This window comes from Daucus carota, chromosome 4, assembly GCF_001625215.2.
Source record: "Daucus carota subsp. sativus chromosome 4, DH1 v3.0, whole genome shotgun sequence".
NCBI lineage: Eukaryota > Viridiplantae > Streptophyta > Magnoliopsida > Apiales > Apiaceae > Daucus > Daucus carota.
In genome coordinates, this window is record NC_030384.2 from 42582139 (window position 1) to 42604030 (window position 21892).

The window sequence follows — 21892 nt, forward strand, 5'->3', positions numbered from 1 at the left end:
ACTACATGCATAGAGAGTGTCATTAAAGTCTAAATATTTTATAATCATGCATCTCGATCCGTCTTTAAAAATTAAAAATGGACTAATATTTAAATTTATCAAGATAATTGAAAGAAAAAAATTAAACAATAAATTAAATTCTATATACATCTTTATTTTATTTTGATTTTACCAAATATCACACTCTTACCTGACAAAAAAAAATCACACTCTTAAAAAATATAGAAAAGTTAAACCAAAAGAAAAATATACTCCTAAAACGAAAGAAATCATCATCTCTCTCGATTGGGAAATATATATGAAAAACGTTTTTACTTCATTAAATCCAGTTTTGGATGAAAATCGATTATTTAATAGTCGGTTACACAAATCTTCCGCCTGCAGAAACAGTTTTATCATCTAGAAGCAACAAAATATTGTTCATGTTCTTGTTTCATTTTTACTCAAAAAAACAAACGAGTTTGGTGCAGTAATAACTTGATTTCTTCGCTCTTGCTTTTGCAAGTTAAATCTCTCTCCCTCTCTCTCTCTCTCCGAGAGATCGGACAGTAAAGTAATCGCGTTGCCGCCTCTCCCAAGTAAGATTGATAATTACAAGTTCTAGTTCTGTTTCTGATTTCACTTCAATTAAAAAAAATCCTGATCTTGTTTTCTGGAGGTTATAAAGTTTGAATCTTTCCCCTTCTTTCTCAGCCATGTTCATGTAATTATGTTCTTTAATTTGTTTTTTTGATATAGTTAAATCATGTTCTATCCAAATTAAGGGTCTTAATCGTTTTTATTTTATAGAATTGAGCAATTAGTTGAAGCAATTATTGTGAGTTTGTTTGGGATTGTGAGTAATTTTGTTTCTTGAGCAGAGACTCGTGCACATGTTAGGAAATGTACTTTTGTATGCTTTTTGGAACTGGGCAACAACGTTAGTAGTGCTTTCAAACAATTTATTCAGACATGCCTGAAACTAACTCCCACATTCAAGTGAGTGCCTACTTTCTTCCCCTTCTTGCATTCTGCAAAACTAAAATTATAGTAAGTACTTGAGTAGTTATTATGTAACATGAGTAAGGAAATAAGTCGAAAATTTGTGTTAATATATGTAGGTTATTAAATTGGACTACATTTTAATCATGATGTGCATCGGCAAAGTTATTTAGTTTAAAACTACTGTTTATCTGGTGATTGAAAGTTACTGACTTTCCACAGATGGGATCACTACAGCCTCGAAATGATAGCCTGATCAGCACTGTGCCAACTGATAGAAAGATGCCTGCTTTGGATACAGCTCCCAACAGACCATCTGATTCTTCTATCGTAGAAAATTTCGTTTTGAGAAGTATAATGAATCGTATATTCAGAAGTGTAAAAATCGTCTTGTTCTCCGACAAAATTAACTTGCTTATACCTTTTGGGCCTTTAGCGATAGTGGTTCAAAATTCGTCAAACCAACAAGTGAGTTGCAAAATGCTGTTCAACACTCTAAGATGTTTGTATAGATTATTTCTCTTATAAATACCTTACAATTTGATTTCAGGGTTGGGTCTTCATCCTGAGTTTATTAGGCATCATACCCTTGGCAGAGCGGCTGGGTTGGGCTACAGAGTAATTCCCTATGCTTGTCCTCTATAGCCACAAATATATAAAGATGGATTCATGTAACATACTACAAGTTCTTATCTGTCTAAAACATATAAAATGTGAAGTTAATATTAATAAAAATGTAATCGACTAGTATTCTCAAGTTTTGATCTTAAAAATAACCATACCATCACTTTATGACTAAAATGTCCTTACGTAATTGAATTAACATATATTTTTTCACGATAAAGGTGATGAAAGCATGTTAGGTTTGATGTTAAGTTCCTGATATTCTTTCTTATGTTACTGTATCGTTAAACTTATATATCATTTGCAGATACTTTTCCAATTACGAGCATGCTTGGGTAAACTTAAGTTTTTAGAATAAGGACTTATTTTCAGAAAAAAGGTACCTATTTACCTACTTTTTTCTAGAAATATGTACTTAATGGTGTTTAACATTACTTATTTCATAAAAATATTTTCTTATTTACGAAGAAAAGTACATTTTGACTATTTTTTCTAGAAATAAGTACTTATTTCTGAAAGATAAGGTAAACCAAACGGGACTTACATATGCATTCTGAAGAATGCAGAAGGCACTCAGTTTTTTTAAGTTCTGTGATTGGAAAATAAATATGCAAAAAAAAAACAAAAAACTTGCAGGTCTTTTTGGTGATATTTGGTAATGTAAATAAAGTGCTGATGAACCAGGAAAATACGTTGACTTGCATGTTGAAATTACGTAGCTTAAACATGTTTAGCGGGAGGCTTTTTCTTTTTGTGGAGTAGACAAGTTTACAACTTAAATTTGCTTCTTTCTAATGCAGGCAACTGGCTTGTTACACAGGAGATACAGGTTTCACATTCTAAATTATGTAGTTTTTGAAGGCTTACTCATTGATTTTTTCTAAAAAAATTCAAGAACGTAATGTTTTGTATGTCAAGATATTTGATGCTAGATTTGTGCTTCTTTGTTCGCATTTATTTGTTTGTTTTGTATAATGGCTTAGTGCAAGTGCGGCTGCCTTCAAATTATAATTATAATTTTATTATCGTCGTCATTATTATTATTATTTTTTTTTTTATTACTATTATTACTACTATTATTTTTCTATCCAATTACACCCTCCAGATGTTTTAAATTTGGCACAGAAGGCTTGGCACGCATTTTTATGCTCCTACGAAGTATAGTTGCCTAAATTATTTAAATTTTTTTCTTCTGAATAAAAATTTAATGTTTAACATTTTATTCAGAAAATAAAATTTCAAAAATAAGTCACGAAACTATAATTTATATACACCTTAAAATTTGTGTCAAGTAGTGAAAGAAACTGTGAAGAAATTAGTGGGACGGAGGGAGTAATACTTATAATGACTAGACTGAAACTATTACCTGAATGCGTTGTGCTTCTCAAATTATCTTTTGAAAAGCAAAAATATGTTGATTGGCTGGCTCACTGTTAGTCATGGTTGATCTACTTTTAATAATGAAGTGCAGGTGTCTTTACTCTTTGCTTGATTTCAGATCTATAAGGTTACTATACATGCTCTGCGTGTTGTTCCTTAGCTTTTTGGCACTACAGGGCCTAGGTTCTATTATTATCATTATTATTATTTTGCTAAATTAGGTTCTATTATCTTAGCTTGCTGTGAAATTTCCTGACCCTATTTCATTTCAACCTGGAACAAAGCCTCATAATAGTCATGAATTATGTTTCACAGTTTTACTGGTGCAGTTACTTTACAGACAACAATTTATAAGTTATATGAATTGTTATCATCATAGATGTAATAGATAATGTCTCGAATTATAACTTTTTATGGTGACCCTTTCATCTCATCCGGTTGCGAAATTGCAGTTGGGGGTCTTCTAAATGCTACTTTCGGGAATGCAACAGAATTGATTATTTCCATGTATGCAATGAAAAATGGCATGCTACGTGTTATTCAGCAGTCATTACTGGGCTCAATTCTCTCCAACATGTTGCTCGTGCTTGGGTGTGCATTTTTCAGTGGTGGAATTGTTCATCATAATAAGGAACAAGTGTTTAATAAGGTGGGTCAAATATATTCCCTGGCTTGGTGCCCTTAAATCAAATACCTTTGCACCAATTATATGATAAATAAGATATTGTGTCGACATTATTGTCTGTGCATAACTTGATAGATTTAGTTCCTGATTTGATGGCAGGGAACTGCTTTGGTGAATTCGGGGTTACTCATGATGGCAGTAATGGGACTTCTGTTCCCAGCAGTTCTCCACTTTACACACACAGAGTTGCATGCTGGAAAGTCTGAATTAGCTCTTTCAAGGTTTAGCAGCTGTGTCATGCTGATAGCATATGGCGCTTATCTTTATTTCCAGCTTACCAGCCAGAATAATATGTATTCTCCTATCAATGAGGTCAATTACAAATTTTCTGTTTCTCTTTAGAAAGACTTGTTCAACACATCTGTTACTCAACCTATTTTCTAGACATGTGTTATAACTCAGAGTTTTGTTCTGGTGTCACATCTTAACCCTCTAAGTTCATTTGTCCATTTGGTCATCAAACCTTAAATCATCTCATAAATGTAGCACATTGTTCTCATCTTCTATGACGTTTCGGTTGCTTCCCCTCAGATATATGAGATGCTGTCTTGAATTTTACTCGCTGTTGTTTTCTTTTCACATAAATTATCCCTTTGCCAAAGCATATAGTTAGATTGTTCATAAATTATTAGTCTCTCAAACACCTTCTTTCAGATTCTTGCTCATAAAACTTAAAATGTGTATATTTCTTTCTTCTCGTTTCGATCTTGGGTCCAGAGTCCTGAAAACGACGTCTCCTGAATTTCCTGGATATGGATTAAAAATGTGTTATAATTATACATGCTAAGAACCTATTTAAATACACACACATACATATTTAAATATGTATCTGTATGTATAGGTGGGAAAAGCATGGCTAAGGTTACAAAACAAATGCTATTGTTTATTTCCACCCCTGTGTGTTCTCCGTACTATATCTCCTGGCCATTGTGCATTGTTTTTGTTCGACTGACAAATTGTTTAAAACCAGGAAGATGGTAACCAAGACGGCAACTTAGTTGACGAAGAAGCTCCTCGGATTTCAAGATGGGAATCAATAGTATGGCTCTTTGTTTTGACTGTTTGGATATCGGCACTCTCAGAGTACCTAGTTAATGCTATAGAGGTATTTGTCTCTTACTTTCCCAGTCCTTTTTAATTTTAAAATCATACGTTTGTCATGACTATCAGTCTATCACATAATGAATTTCTGGAAAGGTTGAAACCAAATTTTTTATGAAAAGTTTAATATATTAAATCAAATCTTGATAAATACTTTCACTCATGATGTACTCCCTCCTTCCCATTTTAATAGTCTTCTTTGCAAATTTCACACATATTAAGAAATATTAATGTTATGTCTTATTGATTAATATCATTATTAAATTGCATTAATTACACATGAATATAACCAAATTTCATAGTTATTTGCTTAACAAAATATGGAAGTTGTGTGAGTTAATGATAGTCAATGTTGAAAATTGTATAAAACTGCATTGAACAAATAAGAGGACAAATATTATGGGACATTTTATTTTGACAGACAAGACTATTAAAATGGGAAGGACATCACTTGGCAAACAAAAATACACATCACATTCATCTGGTTACAGTTATACAGATATAATTTAAAAATGAAGTATCATAGGAATCTATAACCAAGTTTGGCTATGGTGTACGTGTGTGTGTACATTGTACATATGTGCTAATATGCTATATATAATATGGTTATAAGTTTACATTTTTAACGCGCACGCACACAAGTACCTGTGTGTATACAAATAGATAGAGAGTTGTTTCCCTGTACACTAACCCAGAAGGAGATCTAAGATGGTACAAGTAATTTAATAGCCTTTTATTAATTCGTCTTGTTATAGCATAATTAATTGTATAATTCAATTTGATTGTTATTGGACCCTAATACTACATGTTGTGTAATACTGTCTCCAGGAAAGTACCTTTTAATGGTTCCTCTTGCATATTTCCAATTCTAATTTCTTTGTCATGGAATTGTAATTCATGTTGCAGTTATTGTTAGTTAATTCGCTTTTACTTTCAGGGGGCATCTGTTTCTCTAAACATGCCGATTGCATTTATAAGTGTAATTTTACTTCCAATTGTTGGGAATGCTGCAGAACATGCAGGTGCCATTATGTTTGCCATGAAAGACAAGCTTGTGAGCATTTATCCTTCTTGTTTGTCACAAGTTAATTCTGTACACATACCAGTAACATTTAATATATATGTGGTGTCTGTGCAGGATCTATCTCTGGGGGTGGCGATAGGTTCATCAACACAGATTGCCATGTTTGGGGTAGTTTTAGAGTGTCTTGTTCACAACTATTTTTATGTTTTAAATGCACACGCACATATATTCGGGGTTCAACTCTGTAGTATATATTATTATCTTGCATATAAGGTTGCACTACATTTTGTAATGCAGATTCCCTTTTGCGTGGTTGTTGGGTGGATTCTAGGGTACCCGGTGGATCTGAATTTTCAACTTTTTGAGACGGCTACTCTTTTCATGTCTGTTATAGTTGTAGCTTTCATGCTGCAGGTTAGTCTATTATCTAAACATGCCGCAAGACATGGAGGGTCCATGCCCTGCTTGTCTATTGCACCCCACATTCTGCTATGCAAAATAGTAAACGACAGTTGCTTGAAAAATAATTTAAGAAAAAAAACATTTTCAATATTTATTGATAAAGAACAAGGGAAGTCATAGATCGCACTTGTTCAGCTGTCTTTATATATTGAATTCTTTTCAGCATATGATTGTTGAAAAGAGTTGAGTTTGAAGTTGGCTGTTTGAGAAATATTAAGCTTTTGGTTATAGATGGATTGAAATTTGGCAAGATTTTTTGCTACTACTGCTATTGAACTTTTAACTTGTATAATCGTTTCACTTTTTCTTCAAATATGACCGAGTATCATTGTATAGTCAGGTTTGTGTGTGTGTGTGTGTGTGTGTATTTATATATTTATATATGATTTTATCTTTCTTTGAATCTGATAAGAGTATTGATGTGTAGGAGGGAACTTCAAATTACTTGAAAGGACTGATGCTCCTCCTTTGCTATTTGATAGTTGCTGCAAGTTTCTTTGTACATAAAGATCCTAAATCTGTAGGTGAGTTTTTACAGTGTTCGATTGTTTATAGAGGTCAGATCATGCTGGGTTTGACAAAGTAATTCTAGTATTGAGTTGGCGTTGAATTTCAAATCATAACTACCTAATAATATTTAGAAACAAAGTGTGTTGCTCCATTCCAATTCAAAAGCTTGAGACTGAGCTGCAAATATTGTTTAATGATCTTCAAATTTGTTTTTTCATCTGCATTATATGTTTCCAGTTGAATTTTGTCTTTGCAAGCATCCTTATTGTGATGAAATTGTGCCTATTAACAATGGTTTTGCAGAGGACAGCCCCTAGAAAAGAGCATTCATCGATACGTTACAAAATCATGCCATTGGTTTTTGCTGATCATGATGGGCTCCCAGTGTGAAGGGTTCCAGGGGAACAATGAACTGTAATTCTGATTGAGGGCATGAAAAAGGTGACTCGGTTAGGAGCTAAAGGTTCATACTATTAAAGCTTCTGAAGATCCGGTGTCTCATTGTATAGTTTCTTGAAAGTAGCATATCAGTTAAACTTGAATGATAGCAGAGATACTGCAGACTGCCTGTGATGAGCAACCTTAGAAAGGAGTCTCCTCACAGGTTGTAGTTTTCATTATAGAGAGTGTAAGCATGAAAAGTCAATATAGTGTTATGAAATTCTGCCACTGATTGTCATTTTCATGAAGTGATCAATTACTTTATCAAGTGGCTTTACTTGAGCTGGATTGCATAGCGTCTTATGTTTGCCAAAGTTATCTTTTCTATTATCTGGGAATAGTCAACTAACTTGCAGGTATATAGTGTAGGTTCAGTCTGACATGTTCTTAAAATTTTTGGAATTTATATGATAACTGATCCCCATTTTGTAATTTCATTACATTCGTAGATGTTGCGGTAACTTGGTTCAGACTATCATATAGTTAGAATATGTGAGATTATGTACTCTTGGTTACTGCTATTTCTATTCTCATCTTTGTCTTTTAGTCGTCATGTCAACTTGACATATTTCCTCTGAAGTTTGTATAGGTGGTAACATGGCTATTAGACTTTAGCTTTTAACAAGTTTCTTAAGCTGCTGAGTTGATGCTTTGTGTGCTTCACTAACGTTGGAATATATATATGCAAGTCTAAAGCGTGTCAGGTTGATAATTTAGTACCTGTAATATCTAACCATTTTTTTTCTTATTTCTCATCTCTACAAGTAATGTTTACTACTATAAGCATACCTGTGGTTACGCCAAGAAACAGGTAAGTTTACATGTTTTACCTGGTGACGCCGATGCAGCAATTGGTGCTATGCATGCCCTTAAGGGTTGATCATTTCCATGATCATATTTGGTCATGGAGACTCGGGGCTGGTGATAGTCCTTGGCATTGTCGTCCATATCATCATATTTTGTTATGGAGACTTGGGTTTTTATGTTATCATAGTCCATTTTCATGATCATATTTGGTTGGAGGATCGGGTGTTGGTGGTGATTTTTTATCATTATAGTCTATTTTTCATGATCATATTTAGTTGTGGAGACTAACCTTAGTCCATTTTCATAATCATATCTTGTTGCAAAGATGTTGGTGGTAGTCAATGTGATCATCATAGTTTTCTCATCATCACTAACACCATTATTATGATGGATGAGGTTTGTTGAAGTGTTAGTACATAATACATTGACACGTTTGTATGTTGATAATGAATTATCGTCGAACTCGTTATTGACTCATCCCCGATTTTTGGGTTATATCGAAAAAAATTCAAAATCACTGAGTTCGGGTATGCAAATTTTTTTATTTAATTTTATCATCAATAACAAATTGGATATTTATCGCTTTTCTTAATGAATGATGTGTCAACATATACTCATTGAAGGAATTTGGGTTCCAACCATTAATAAATGTACTGTTCTAATTAGATTGAAAAAATATCTTTTACATTACGTACGATAATGACAAACCGAGTCTCACTACCTAGCCGACAGGTATTAAATGGTCCAATTTCAATCCCAATATCCCATCCAGCGACCCCCGGCTCTCAATAGAACCAATCAATAGCCTCTGAAATCCGCAGAGCTTCATTCAAACACGCATTTATGTTATCTACACGTGGTGCATAAGGTTTAAGTCTATGTCAAGACTACCGCGACTTGACGACTTTTTATTAGTATAAAACAATTTATCTAGCCGCGTGCTTTGCTAACCTTGTACATATATACTGTCATCCTCATCTTGTTTCCTTAGCTCTCATATTTGAGGTCTGTGTTTACAGTTTAGTCCCAGTTTCAAAACTCCACGCAAGTATATAAGAAATTGAATATCTTATCTGGGTATGGCGAGGCTATTAAGTGATCTACACGTTTTGGCTAGCGATGGCACATCAGGGGTGATGCTGCTGCTTTGCTTCGTTGTGATGAGCCTGTCGATTATTTCGATGATCATTTTCGGTTGCGGTGACTCGGGTGGGAGTAGTCCTCGTCGGCGTCACCACCAACACGCTGCTCATGCCGCAGCCGCTCACCACCACCAACACGCTGCTCATGCCGCAGCCGCTCATCAACACGCTGCTCATGCCGCTCATCATCACCATGCTGCTGCTGCTCATCATGCAGGGCATTAATGTTCAAGTGTCGTTGGCATATATTAGTAGCAGATTCGGACAACGATATATCATGTTGCTTTACATTTATGTATTGTTAAGTAGCCGATTGTGTTTTAAGTATTTCAAATTATCTTATTCATCCCCAAGAGTTTATATGTGTGTGTTTTTTTTGTCGGGAGTTTATATGTGTTTTTGATACTGAAAAAAAATAATTCAAAGTGAGAGCAAAAATTTAATAGTTCTGATTTTATGTTCGTTCGGATTTGTTAGAGGGGTGTATTAGATTGGGATTTTAAAGTATTTTTTCATTCATGAAATCTGAGAGTATTCCGCTGAGATGGTTTAAAATCTTGGGGTACTTAGTTAGAATTTTAAATTATACTACAAAATTTGGTGGTATTTAATTAGGATTTTAAGTTATGCTTTAAAAGTCAATGATATTTAAATGTGATTGTTTAAAATCTAATGGTATTCAAATGCTGATGGATTTTTTTGGATTTTATAAAATAGGAATTTGTGAATTCTTCGGTGTATTCTAGATTTTTTGAAATCCCACCAAAATCTATGAGCTTTTAAAGTATTGTGTTTAAATCCTATTAACTCTGCGACATTTTATCAAAAATCCGCACAAAATCAAAATAATATACAATCAATTAAAATTCACAGACTAAAAATAATCCATTAAAATCTAAATCAAAAACACCCCCATAAGATCATTAAACTGTTTAGGAAATAACTAGAAATCCTAAAATAAAAGATAGTATTCTCACTTTTTTGTAAGCGCTTATAACTTTCTACATAAACATGTTAAGAAAAGAAGAAGCCGATTTTTTATCTGATTTTGTAACTATAATTGGATTTTTTAATATTTAAAGTACATATGACGATTACTACTCCCTTTATTTTTTATTATTTGACACTTTGATTTTTCGCACATACTTTTAATTGTTTACCAGGTAGTTAAAATTATTATTTTTGATCAATTTTTTTTAAATTAAAATTGTGATTATATATTTTTGTTTAGGAAAAAAAATTTAAAATTTATTATTTTTAAGTACATGATCAAAGAATTTAAAAGTGCGTGTCAAAATCAAAACGCTAAATAATAAAACTGAGGGAGTAATTGACAATTTTAACACAGATTTTTTTTTTTTATTTACGAAACACAGAAGTTTATTTTGCCAAAAGAAACGAAAACGTATCTGAAAAAACAGTATATACACGCAGATTGGGTGAATCCGATGACACAACACAAACCCTAATTCAATTCAACCACCCCCTCATATCTCTAACCCTCCCTTGTCATCGTTCCTTTATAACCCCCTGCTCCCTACCAGTTGCACTATAAATCAATCAAATTATACATACAGCGTGTTTGTATCTATCTGCTGATTTGATCTCAGCAATTCAACGGCTTTGTCGTGAATTGAAGTCAGATAATTATGGTATGTCCTGAATTTCACACTTCTTATTTGTTTTTTTTTCTTAATCGATGATTAATCTAGGGCTGTTTCGCTGATTTTGTTTTACTTGCTTGATTAATTGTGATTGTACTCTTTGCTGACCTGTAATTCTTATGTATATCTATTGGGCGATTATACATATTGCGACTTAAGTTAATTATAAATTGGCCGTATTTTTATCGATATTGTGCTGGTATGATTAGTTCTGATGTGATTATGGATGGGCAGTCTGGCAGAGGAGGAAGGGAGAGATCTAGAAGAGACTATCCTTCGAGATCCGAAGAGAGGAGTCATCATGGTCGTAGCAGTGCTCCGCCGTCAAGGCATCTTTGGGTGGGAAATTTGTCTCATAATCTATCGGAGAGGACTTTGAAGGAACACTTTCTACGGTTTGGTGAGCTCGAGAGTCTTGCTTTTCAACCTGGTCGTAGCTATGCTTTTGTTAACTATAAGCATGATGAAGAAGCGTTTGCTGCAATTAGAGCACTTCAAGGATTTTTTGTAGCAGGAAATTCGCTTAAGATTGAGTTTGCAAAGGGGGTTAGTCCTGCCAACCTTTGGCTTCTTTCTTTACTAGTTTATTTAATGTTTTGTCTACGTGTACTCTCAGATTTTAATTATTTATATGAAGGTACTAATAGCTTGTGTTCAACACATGATGCCCATTGCTCAGTGTTAAAAAAGACAGGCACTTAAGAATGTCATAGAAAAACATCTTCCGTTCGAAAAATGACACGGTTACCAAATTTTGTAGGTAAAAAAGCTTAAAATGGTTCAATCACTCACACCCACCTATGAATGTCAATGAACTCCATTTTTCTGTCTCTTTGCTTGGAGCTGATATAAAATGGCGAAGGCCGACTATATTACTCATACAACACTTCTAATTTACAAGGTCCTCCATGTTAATCTGAGCTTGGAGCTCAGTCCATATAGCAAAAACCAGCAGTCCTTCCATATAATATGTTACTTGATCAGGCCACGTATACTATAGTAATGTATTGGTGGAAGTATTATGGACAAGCCCCTAGTTCATGGTTTTACTATAAAAACTTGAAGATTAATTAATTCTCACTAGAGATTAGCATGTCAAACAGGCATCTTAAGAAAACAATACGAATAGCTGCAAATTAATCACTTTTGGCAGTCTTGTTGGTGCATTTCACAGTCACAGACGCATATATATGCACTCAAAGTGGGACTTTGGACTGAGGAACACCAGTCAGCATAGCAAAGATAATTCTCCATGTGAGAGGATTTTACATTAGTTTGGGGACTAGCATATAGTCCGTAACCATAAGTTTCTCTCGTTAGGAAGTGGAAAAATCATCTTGCTTCCCCTTATAACCTGCTCTATTTGAACGAAGTGGAAAACTCATCTTGCTTCCTCTTATAACCTGCTCTATTTAAACGAACGATCTCGTGCATAAGAATCTGTATCCCTGGCGTGAATACGTATATGTATTTTCAATGAATACTATGTGCTAATTTACTGGCAATCATTATATATATCGTGTTTAAGATGATAAGGGACTGGAGAGAAGTAATATACAAAGAGCACATTATCCAAGTGACATGATTATATATACAATGAAATGTACTGCAGAAATACTGATTGATTTTTGTCCATAAATGATATTCGTTCTATTACAAGTTTCTGTTATCCTGTAAGAATTCTATTAGACCTACTGTATGGTTGCTGATGTTCTAAATGGGACAGAAGTTGAGACATTGAAATTTTGATCTCTGTTGCTGCTGATGATTTTAGACGAAAAACCACTAACGTGCCAAAAGTTTCTAGAGTGTTTTGGTAATTAGGCCACAAGAATAGGTCTCTAGGCCAAGGCTGATTGCTTGAACAAGTCTACACCTGGTAGGGTAACAAGTCCTGTGAAACTCCAAATTGCAGTACCCTATATAATCTGCACAAATTTGAAGGACTTCCAAAGCATTGTATGGTTATCGTAACAATTACGAACATTGTCTCTGAGAAATGCCATTCCTCACATTACTTGTAACAGCTCCAAATATCATCACATGAAGTAAACAATAATGTTTATCATAAATATATTAATTAATTAATCAATTAATTTTCAAAATGGGGTTGATTAAAAAAACCTAGTATACAATCATATAAACACATGAGAGGACTATTTTAAACCTAGTATACAATCTATATAAGTTTGATTAGACCCTGACAAGTAAGAGCGATATGGCAGCCGATGCCAAATCAAGCGTTAAAGTGAACATTCTTTTCATATTTGGTGCGAGGTTTCTTGCAAGGCCCTCAAATTCATCCCACAGAACTTGAACTTGCATTGTCACATTGAACCTTTTTTTTTTTGTTGTTGAATTTCTTGATGAAATTGATACCAAATAATGATGCAGAGCATTTGTGTTACATAAACAAAACTCCTTCAAACAATTACAGCAAATTCGGAACAGGCTCTCAATTTCTCACAAGGTCCTTTAGTCTAAAACAAATAAAAGCATAGTTGAACATGTTACTCATCTTTACATATTCTGTTCCCCTCCTTCAAATCTGATGCATTCTGTCTTCGTGCTTAGGGAATAAATAAACAAATTGCAACATGAGCGAACTAATGTGTTGAGCTGCGGGGGGTCAAATCGTTGAATTATCAGAAATTTTGTCGTAATGGAGTAAGAAAAGTTCATGCTTAAAAGTTTAATCTCATCTTACATTATTCCTGAGACAATAATAAATTCCAAAAGCAGTACAGACTGGTCTAATACAATTGAGTGGAAATTTTCCATGTACTAAGAGAGGCTGTTCAGATTGTTATTGATCCCCATTGCAGGCGACGTAGATGTTCATCCTCAGACCCGTAAATTAACCAAGTCCCATAACATAATAGAAATCATCAAGGCCAATAAGATTGATAAATCTTGCATTTTGCTATATATCTTGGCCTATTCCTCCAATAAAATTCTGCAACTGAGTTTGCTCTAAAGATATGTTTCCAAGAATCTATTTTTTTTTATTGAAGAAAGAACTCGAGCACCACTGTTACAATTGCTAGAGGGCAGTCACTTGCCTGTTGACAGACTGTTTCGCCCTAGTTGCTTAAACCTCCAGCCCTTTTAGAAATTCTGCAATCCCCTGTAGCATGAAGTTGGTTTTAAAGGAGTGAAGATGATCTACATAGGTTCATTAGCAACTTACTATTATACTTCACTATTACTAGAGTTCAAATTTGTTATACTGAACCTTTAAGTTTTCTGCTTATTGGGCTAGGTTTAATAAAATATATAATGTTCATAAAAGTTTTGAATAAATTATAATGTTCAAATTTGAGAATATATAAAAGTTCATAAACTATGCAGCGAAAAGTTATGCTGGTATATATAATACTCCCTCCGTCCCTATTTATCTGTCCACTTTGGAAGTAAAAACTTGTCCCTATTTATCTGTCCATTTATATAACCAAAGCAAAATTTTTCATTTAATAACCTAAAGAGTCTTTGACTTTGTTCTTTTAACTATAAATATCATGACTATTATTCATTGATTCATCAAATTTGTATTGGATAATTAAGTAATCCCACTAGTATTTTCCTACAATTAAGGCATTAAATAAGGGTATTGATGGAAGTTTCTTATCAAACTTAAATTTTCTTAATATGCGTGAAAATGTTAAAAGTGGACAGATAAATAGGGACGGAGGGAGTACATTGTTAAATGCTGTAAGCTTTGAAAGTTCGTGTGCAAGTATCTGTTCCCTTGACATGAAATTCACTACCCCAGCCAAAACCAAGAATCTTGTATCAAAACATTTGATTAATAAGCACTAGCTTTATACTCAGACCTCAATACCTGAACAATTTCAGATCTTTGAACCTTATAGCTTCACATCTCAGGACAAAATATGGGGTGCAGTAATATAACACAGCAGGTCCGAAACTAACTTGAACATTAAGTTAAATAATCGTGTTATATTGGGGAGAAGTGACAACAGATAATTAATCATCCGGAGGAATATGTACTTTGTGCAAGGTTTGATACCAAGGATATTGAAGACTGATATGATTTTAGAACCCTGTAAATTTCCACAGAGAGGAGCATAAGAATGAAGTCTGTGAATGTTAAATATGGGGCCTATCTGTAGTTCTTTTTAGTTCTCAAAAGCATATTGAACTACAAGAAGAAGCAAAAAACTGTCAAAACCCTTGAAACCATAATGCTGTAGAACACATGAAGTTCCCAAGCATGTGGAGTGAATTACAACAGGGTCAGAGGAAAAAAATGCAGTTGAGATGGAGCAGACAATCTGTTCTGTCGAGAAAAGTTGAAAGAACTTTTTGGTATTTTAAACATGGAAGCTTGCTTTGGATTTTCAAGTAGGACATGTTCTGAAATTCTTCAGGGTACTTGCAGCTGTTAATACTATCTATTAATTCCCCGACTTCACAATCCAAAACTTAGCTATGCGTTTCCTAACCAGAGTTTCGGGATATGATGTTGCAAAGGATTCGTAATTAGAATATATTCTGTAGTTATGCAGGGTTATTGCAGTGGTTAATACTATGCATGAATTTTCCCCATATAACAATCTGAATCTTAGTTATGTGTAATTTAACCAATATTAGTACTTCATCAAAGCAAAAAAGCATCACTTATATTATTTGTTGCATGCCTGAGAGTTTCTAGTTATGTATTTGCCGCATAAATATGTTTAAGAACCTATACACTCATTTTTTGATTTCCAGAACTATGCGTCATACGAACCTGATTTTCTTATAATTTTATTGTAACATAGAGAGTCTACCTGCTATTTGTGGAGACATTATAGAAGGTTTTGCAACAAAAACCTAAGTACCTGTTCCCTGAAATTTGCTTTGCTCTGTTCATCCGTTCATGTTCCAAGTTGCTCTTTCTAATAAGGACTGCATTTTATGGTGGCTTGTCTGTATCAGTTCTTGAAAATGTTGTTGATGGATCTGTTTGCAACTTGTATTTTGAGGGAATAGTTTACAGTTATTGGAGGATGGAGTTGCACTCAGTACTTTGAGCTTTTTTGTTATTATCATATCTGTGCTCGCCCTCTGTCTGTATTCTAGTTGCTGCCTTAAGATACTTATTTGCCTGATTAGTTGATAGTGGTTGAATTTGAAAGGATTTTAACGGCAAAATGGCAGTCACAAATATATGCAGAGCCTATAGTGAAACAACACAACTTTTTGAACCTATCTGATACTGGGAAGTACTACTGCTAGAAGCAACAATATATTTGCAGCTCAAACCATTTCTTAGATGTAGAGTTATTTATTTTTGTCATCTTTGTAGTTTGCCTATTGTCGAACATATAATGTGGAGGATGGGATATACTCTCAGCTGAAGACAGGTATCTATCACATAGCTAAGAACTAAGACCAAGACCGCTTCCCAGTTCCCAGTTTATCTTTGTTTAAAAATAAAAGTAACTCCTCAAGCCGGAGTTCGACTCATCTTTCTTTTTTGTCAGGCAGAGTTCCACTAATCTAAGTTAAAACACACTGAAGAAAGTGTTGGAGAGAGAGAGTGTTTTTTTTTTTGCGCCCGGGGGTGGGTGGGTGGGGGTGGTGTTTAAAAAAATATCATACCCAAGAAGAATTGTGGACATGTAATTGTTCCTAAAGTCTAAAGATTTCAAAAGCACCAAAGAATAGTGAAGCCACCAAATCATCATTTAACCTTTACGTCTCTTATTCCTAAAGCTTTAAAAGATTGTGATATGAGCTCTTAGACTGTTAAAGTGAATTTAACATGCTACAAACATCTTGAAGGCCACCGCATCTGAACAATGCTGTGGAGAAACATAACTTTTACCTCAGGAATAGGGAAAAAACAAAATCTCTCTTAAAACTTAGGGCCAGTTTGGTACTCTTGTGCCCATTGTGCTGGTAACTGCTGGAAAAGTATGTTAGGGGGGTGGGGGGAACAAGCTGGAGAGCATTTGGTGAAACTTTGCTGAAGTTTTAATCTTAAGGTCAAATAGTCATATATAAATTATGATTCTATTGAAATTAAGTTGAAGGTCAAATTTTTATTTACTTGAATAAATATAAGTAGTTTTTTGTGACAAGTTGTGAAAGTTGCTTTCTGCAAAAGCTGCAGAAAGGATTTGTGAAAAAGTTCTGGTTTTACCAAACGTTGCTTATGACGGAGAAACCTGGTTTTTGGGTCTAAGGATGTTGCTTTGTAGATACTTGCAAGTACTAGTTTCCTTTCTGTTTGTTTAAAATTACATCTCTTACGTGTGTGTTGGTGGTATCTAAATATCACTGAGAAACTTTACTTGAGACGTAGGCAAGTAGCCAGAACTTATTGCTAGTATGTACTGCAAACTTGTAGCCATGCTATGGTTTGTACTTGAGAAAATCACCACGGTGAAGGTTGCTTCACTGATCACCCTGAACATATTTCATGGTAAACAGCTTACCAAGGATATTTTTTTGTTGTGTAGCATTGAATATTATTGGTTCTAATTATTTTCAGGTTCATTATTAATTAAAGGTGTTTTTATTGTGTGTTAGAATTTTGATTAAGAACTTTATTGATGACATGTTTGTTCTGAGTATGTATTTATTATATCCTTTTCAAGTTGTTTCACTTTGGTCTGCTAAAACTAGAGATTAGATGTAGTTTGCATTCTTTGAGATTTTGGTGCCTTTATTTGGCATGTCATCCATTCTCTGGATACATCTATCTTCCTGTCGATTGTGTTCTCTCCTCTATGGGTTTATCATCATGCTGAAGGTACTTCTACTTGAGTGTATGAGCAATAAGAATTTTCAGAAACAAAATAAGAGAGGGGATGTTTGTACACTGCTTTCATTTGATTAAATATTTATAGCTATTTTTTTAGCAATTGCTACTAGATGGGAAGTCTTTAGTAAATAGTGAGTATTATTTGAGACGAGTCACTAAACTATGATGCCGTTTTATGCTTTACCTATTTTAAGTGCTTTCACATTTCTCTCTTTGAACATATCTTTGGCTTTGACAAGTGCTTACGAGTGTTCTCCCAATGAGAAATCTCATACTAAGATGGTGGTGTTTTTCATTCATGCAAAATGGAAGTCACATTTATTTTTCTTAGTGAATTAGCTTTTTTTTTTTTTACTGTTATTTAAATATTATATTAGTGTATAATGGACTATGGCCTCTATGGCTCGTAGGGGTTTTGATATCTTGTAATAATACCTTCCCTTATATTGCTTTATGTCACAGGAGAAGTCATCATCTTCGTCAGTTGATGAAGAGTACTTGCTTCGGCGAGATGATCAACGGTCCGCTGTTAGAGGATCACCATATCATCACAGGGAACCTAGAGCACATCGCTCTAGCCCTGATCCGTCTTACCCTAACAAATCCAAGATGGATGATAAAAGTGTAGAACCTAGTGAAGTGTTATGGATTGGATTCCCTGCTCTACTGAAGGTGGATGAAATAATTTTAAGAAAAGCATTTTCACCATTTGGTGAGATTGTAAAGATCACAGCATTTCCTGGTCGGAGCTACGCCTTTGTCCGCTTTAGAAATGTGATGTCAGCCTGCAGGGCTAAAGATGCTCTTCATGGAAAGTTATTTGGCAATCCTCGTGTGCATATTTGTTTCGCAAGGAATGAATCTAGTGGAAGGAATCCATTGAATGCCCCTTCCTCCCCAAGTGCAAGGTCATATGGACGTATGGAGCCTGAGAACTTCAGACATGATAGAAATTATGAGAACATATCTGGGGATCCCAGCATGAGGTCCCCTCGTTTTATATCCGATATGGAATCCAGGGATCCTGATATTTTACCTTTCCAGAGGAAGGGTAATATATGGCCAGTTAATAATGGTGCATTTGAACAGGGTTTCCAGGATCTGGGTCCAGAAATGGGACCTCCACGGGGTGTATATGAACATCGAGCTAGTTCTCCAAGAGATCGAGGTGCCCGCTTTCGTGATTATTCTCCACAAAATTTTCCCCGACAGGGTCAACTATATGATGATGCTTGGGACTTGCCAGAAGATGCAATGCTTTTTCATGAATCTAAGAAACTAAAGACCAATCCATTTCCGCATGAACATGAACTTCCGGAGTTTCCTTTCCGTGATCCTGAACAAGTAAAACACGTGTTACCAAGAATACCCGATTATCACCGCCGTGATGCCTTTGATAAGAGTTTTGATTCTGGTTCCTTTGGGGGTGAACAGATCCCTGATCGAGCGATAAATTTAACTCAACCATATAGTGAGAGGAGCGAACACTGGAATACACCATATGAAAGTTTGCAGGTTGGATCTCTGCCACTGCCTCCAAATCAGGTTGATCGGAAGAGACCAACTCCTGAATTACATCAGCCTTCTTCAAATGAAGTTTGGAAATGGGAAGGAACTATTGCAAAAGGAGGAACTCCAGTTTGTCGTGCTCGCTGTTTTCCGGTGGGGAAGATGCTTGATATGATACTGTAAGTGTTAAAATTTGCCTGGTAGCTTACTAGTAAATTCATGTAGGGATTTGCCTTATTTTTCCTTAGTAGATGACATCAGAAATATGAATATGTCTTGTAAATGCTACCTTTTGCCTTTTTAAATTCGTCTTCACTGCATTTCTGTCCCATTGCTCATGAATCGTGATATGATCAAATAATTTGCCGTTCTTATTTTTTTTAAGATGTAGTAAAAGCACAATGCTATCAAGTCATGGAAAATAAGAGCAATTAAAACAGGCCTTTTGGACAAAGCTCCAAGTCCAACCATATATCTAGGCAAACCACTTCAACTGAGTTCAACTTAAATTATTTTAAATTTTCTACTGACAGAAGTGGAGGGTTGTGTGAAAGATTTCTTTTCCTGCATTTGTGCTCCTGTTTCTGTACTCTTCTTTATTTGGACAAACATAACCTGTTTAAAATTGCTGGAGGACATTTTTTTTAATCTGTGGCAGTGATTATTGGTACACTGTTAATCTGTATATTGCATTAAGATTGACTCTTGCTGCAGGCCTGATTTTCTCGATTGCACAGCAAGGACTGGTCTAGACATGCTAGCAAAGCATTACTATCAATCTACCAGTGCCTGGGTAGTATTTTTTGTTCCTGAAACTGATGTCGATATTTCATTTTACAATGAATTCATGAATTATTTGGGGGAAAAGCAGAGAGCTGCAGTTGCTAAAATTGACGACAACACCACTTTATTTCTTGTTCCTCCTTCAGATTTCTCCGAGAAAGTACTTAAAGTTCCGGGGAAACTTAGTATTTCTGGTGTTATTTTGAGATTAGAAACTCCTGGTCCCAGTATTGACTCTCATAATATGCATGAGAGGAAAGACACAAATTTTGGGTCTTTTCAGGGGGATACATCTTACCCAAGGCAAATATCACCTTCAGAGTCATATGCCTCAACGGCCCCTTATCCAAATCATGTGAACCCTGGAGTAAATAATCTACCTTTTCATGGAAAATTGCCCGCCCCGCCCCCATCTTATGCAGGCCTCATTCATACAGATAGAACTCTTCCAGACACCATGAATGATGACAGGCATATCAATAAGCAAAACCCGCCGCTGGGGCAGAACTGGCCTGTTCACAATCCACAGAATCCTAATGCTGGTGCTAGAAATATAACACAACCATCCAGTAGTGCTTTTGATTCTGTCAATCAAGGATACAACCCTGCCACACCAAGGGCCGCACCTCAGACAAATTTTGCGAACTACACTACCGGGTTTTCTGGTACCCCTTACCCTGGAAGCAGTAATCCCTCTCATGATACAAATCCACCATCTTCTTCGTCTCTGCTTGCTGCGGCACTTCAACCAGAAAAACTTGCACAGTTGGCATCATCACTTCTTGGGCAGCAAAGGCAAACTGGGGTTGTGTCAGCAGGCCAAGATTTCAGGCAGTCAAGCAGCACAAGTCAATCAGAGCACATGTATAGGCCACAGCAGAATATTTCTGTGTCAAGCAATCAGGTAGCTTCTGATTATCCACCATCTCAGTTCAGTCAGCAACAACAGGTTCAACAATATCAGCAGCATCAGACATCAAATGTCCCTGCAGCTGCCCCTCCGAGAGAGCTTTCAAATGTCACACCTGGGAATCAACAGAATCAAAATGCTGGTACGCAAGAGGATGGAGATGCTGACCCTCAGAAACGTCTACAAGCTACATTACAGTTGGCAGCAGCTCTTCTTCAGCAAATTCAGCAAGGGAAACAAAACTAATGAACAGGGATGCATGCTTGTTGGATTTATTCCAGTTACAATCTTCTTTAATTAGTGATAATCTGATGCTGCTCTGATACTTTACTTTAAGACAAGTCATATTCATTTATTTGCTGTTAGTAGATTGTAGATATGATATTTCCTGTTAAACTTTTGTTTCTGCAAGACCTTACTGGATTTCAGAGGTTCGGACTAGTTGAAGTTCTGAGCACAGGGTCAATTCTCTGCGTAAAAGCTGTGTTACCGACTAGGCAATGTCTGTCTGGGTGTAGCATCGGGTAGTTGTGTTCTTTTCTAAGAAAAAACAAGTGTAACACTGCCCATTTACATCACTCCGTGGTTTCAAACTTTCAGTTAATACGCATTCTGTTCAACTGATGTATATCAGGCGAATTACCAGTTACTCATATATGGTTTTACAGTTGCAAAACGCTGCCATTTTATTTCAAATTTATTAATAAATTAAATATTTATTGTTAAGAATTTATATATCTTTTTGGATGATCTAACATCTGTCTAAGATTCTAAATTAGCTTTATAGCCCGTATGTGGCACATGCAAATTTCAACTTAAAATTTTTCATATATTTGTATACTGGGTGGAAAAATGTTATTATATGTTATATTCTGAGCGTAAAACTTTTCACTAGGATATTCCTAACAGAGACGTGAGTTATGTTGTAGAGATGTATTGGAAATGTTGGAAAGCTTGTAATTATCTCAGAATTTACATTCACAATGTATGTGATTTGATTTTACAGAGAATTCTTCAATCCTCGATAATTGTGGTTTTAAAAAGAGAAGAAAACCTCCCATTTTGAGTTGCTACATAAAATGGCACCGTACAAG

At 35.1% G+C, this 21892-nt stretch overlaps 2 protein-coding genes across 5 annotated transcripts; both read left to right on the forward strand.

Annotated features, from left to right (window-relative positions):
* Positions 1-348: 348 nt before the first annotated feature.
* LOC108218984 (vacuolar cation/proton exchanger 3-like) lies at positions 349-7490 on the forward strand. Of its 3 annotated transcripts, XM_017392191.2 has the most exons (13): positions 349-578; positions 861-978; positions 1204-1449; positions 1532-1599; positions 2406-2434; positions 3438-3634; positions 3770-3982; positions 4641-4775; positions 5709-5825; positions 5910-5963; positions 6093-6209; positions 6685-6781; positions 7071-7490. In XM_017392191.2, exons 2-13 carry the CDS (start codon positions 952-954, stop codon positions 7082-7084), a joined length of 1314 nt encoding a protein of 437 aa, XP_017247680.1. In that variant the 5' UTR covers positions 349-578; positions 861-951; the 3' UTR covers positions 7085-7490. The 3 variants fall into 3 exon arrangements, with proteins under 3 accessions (XP_017247680.1, XP_017247681.1, XP_063947912.1); XM_017392192.2 differs by lacking the exon at positions 861-978 and having other exon boundaries at positions 379-578; XM_064091842.1 differs by lacking the exon at positions 349-578 and having other exon boundaries at positions 1101-1449; positions 7071-7312.
* Positions 7491-10501: 3011 nt separating this feature from the next.
* Positions 10502-21451, forward strand: LOC108218884 (flowering time control protein FPA). Of its 2 annotated transcripts, none has more exons than XM_017392036.2 (4): positions 10502-10809; positions 11056-11367; positions 18059-19284; positions 19820-21451. In XM_017392036.2, the coding sequence occupies exons 1-4, from the start codon at positions 10807-10809 to the stop codon at positions 21042-21044; spliced, it is 2766 nt and encodes a 921-aa protein (XP_017247525.1). In that variant the 5' UTR covers positions 10502-10806; the 3' UTR covers positions 21045-21451. The 2 variants fall into 2 exon arrangements, with proteins under 2 accessions (XP_017247525.1, XP_063947910.1); XM_064091840.1 differs by having other exon boundaries at positions 10671-10809; positions 11031-11367; positions 19820-21264.
* The last annotated feature ends 441 nt before the right edge of the window (positions 21452-21892 follow it).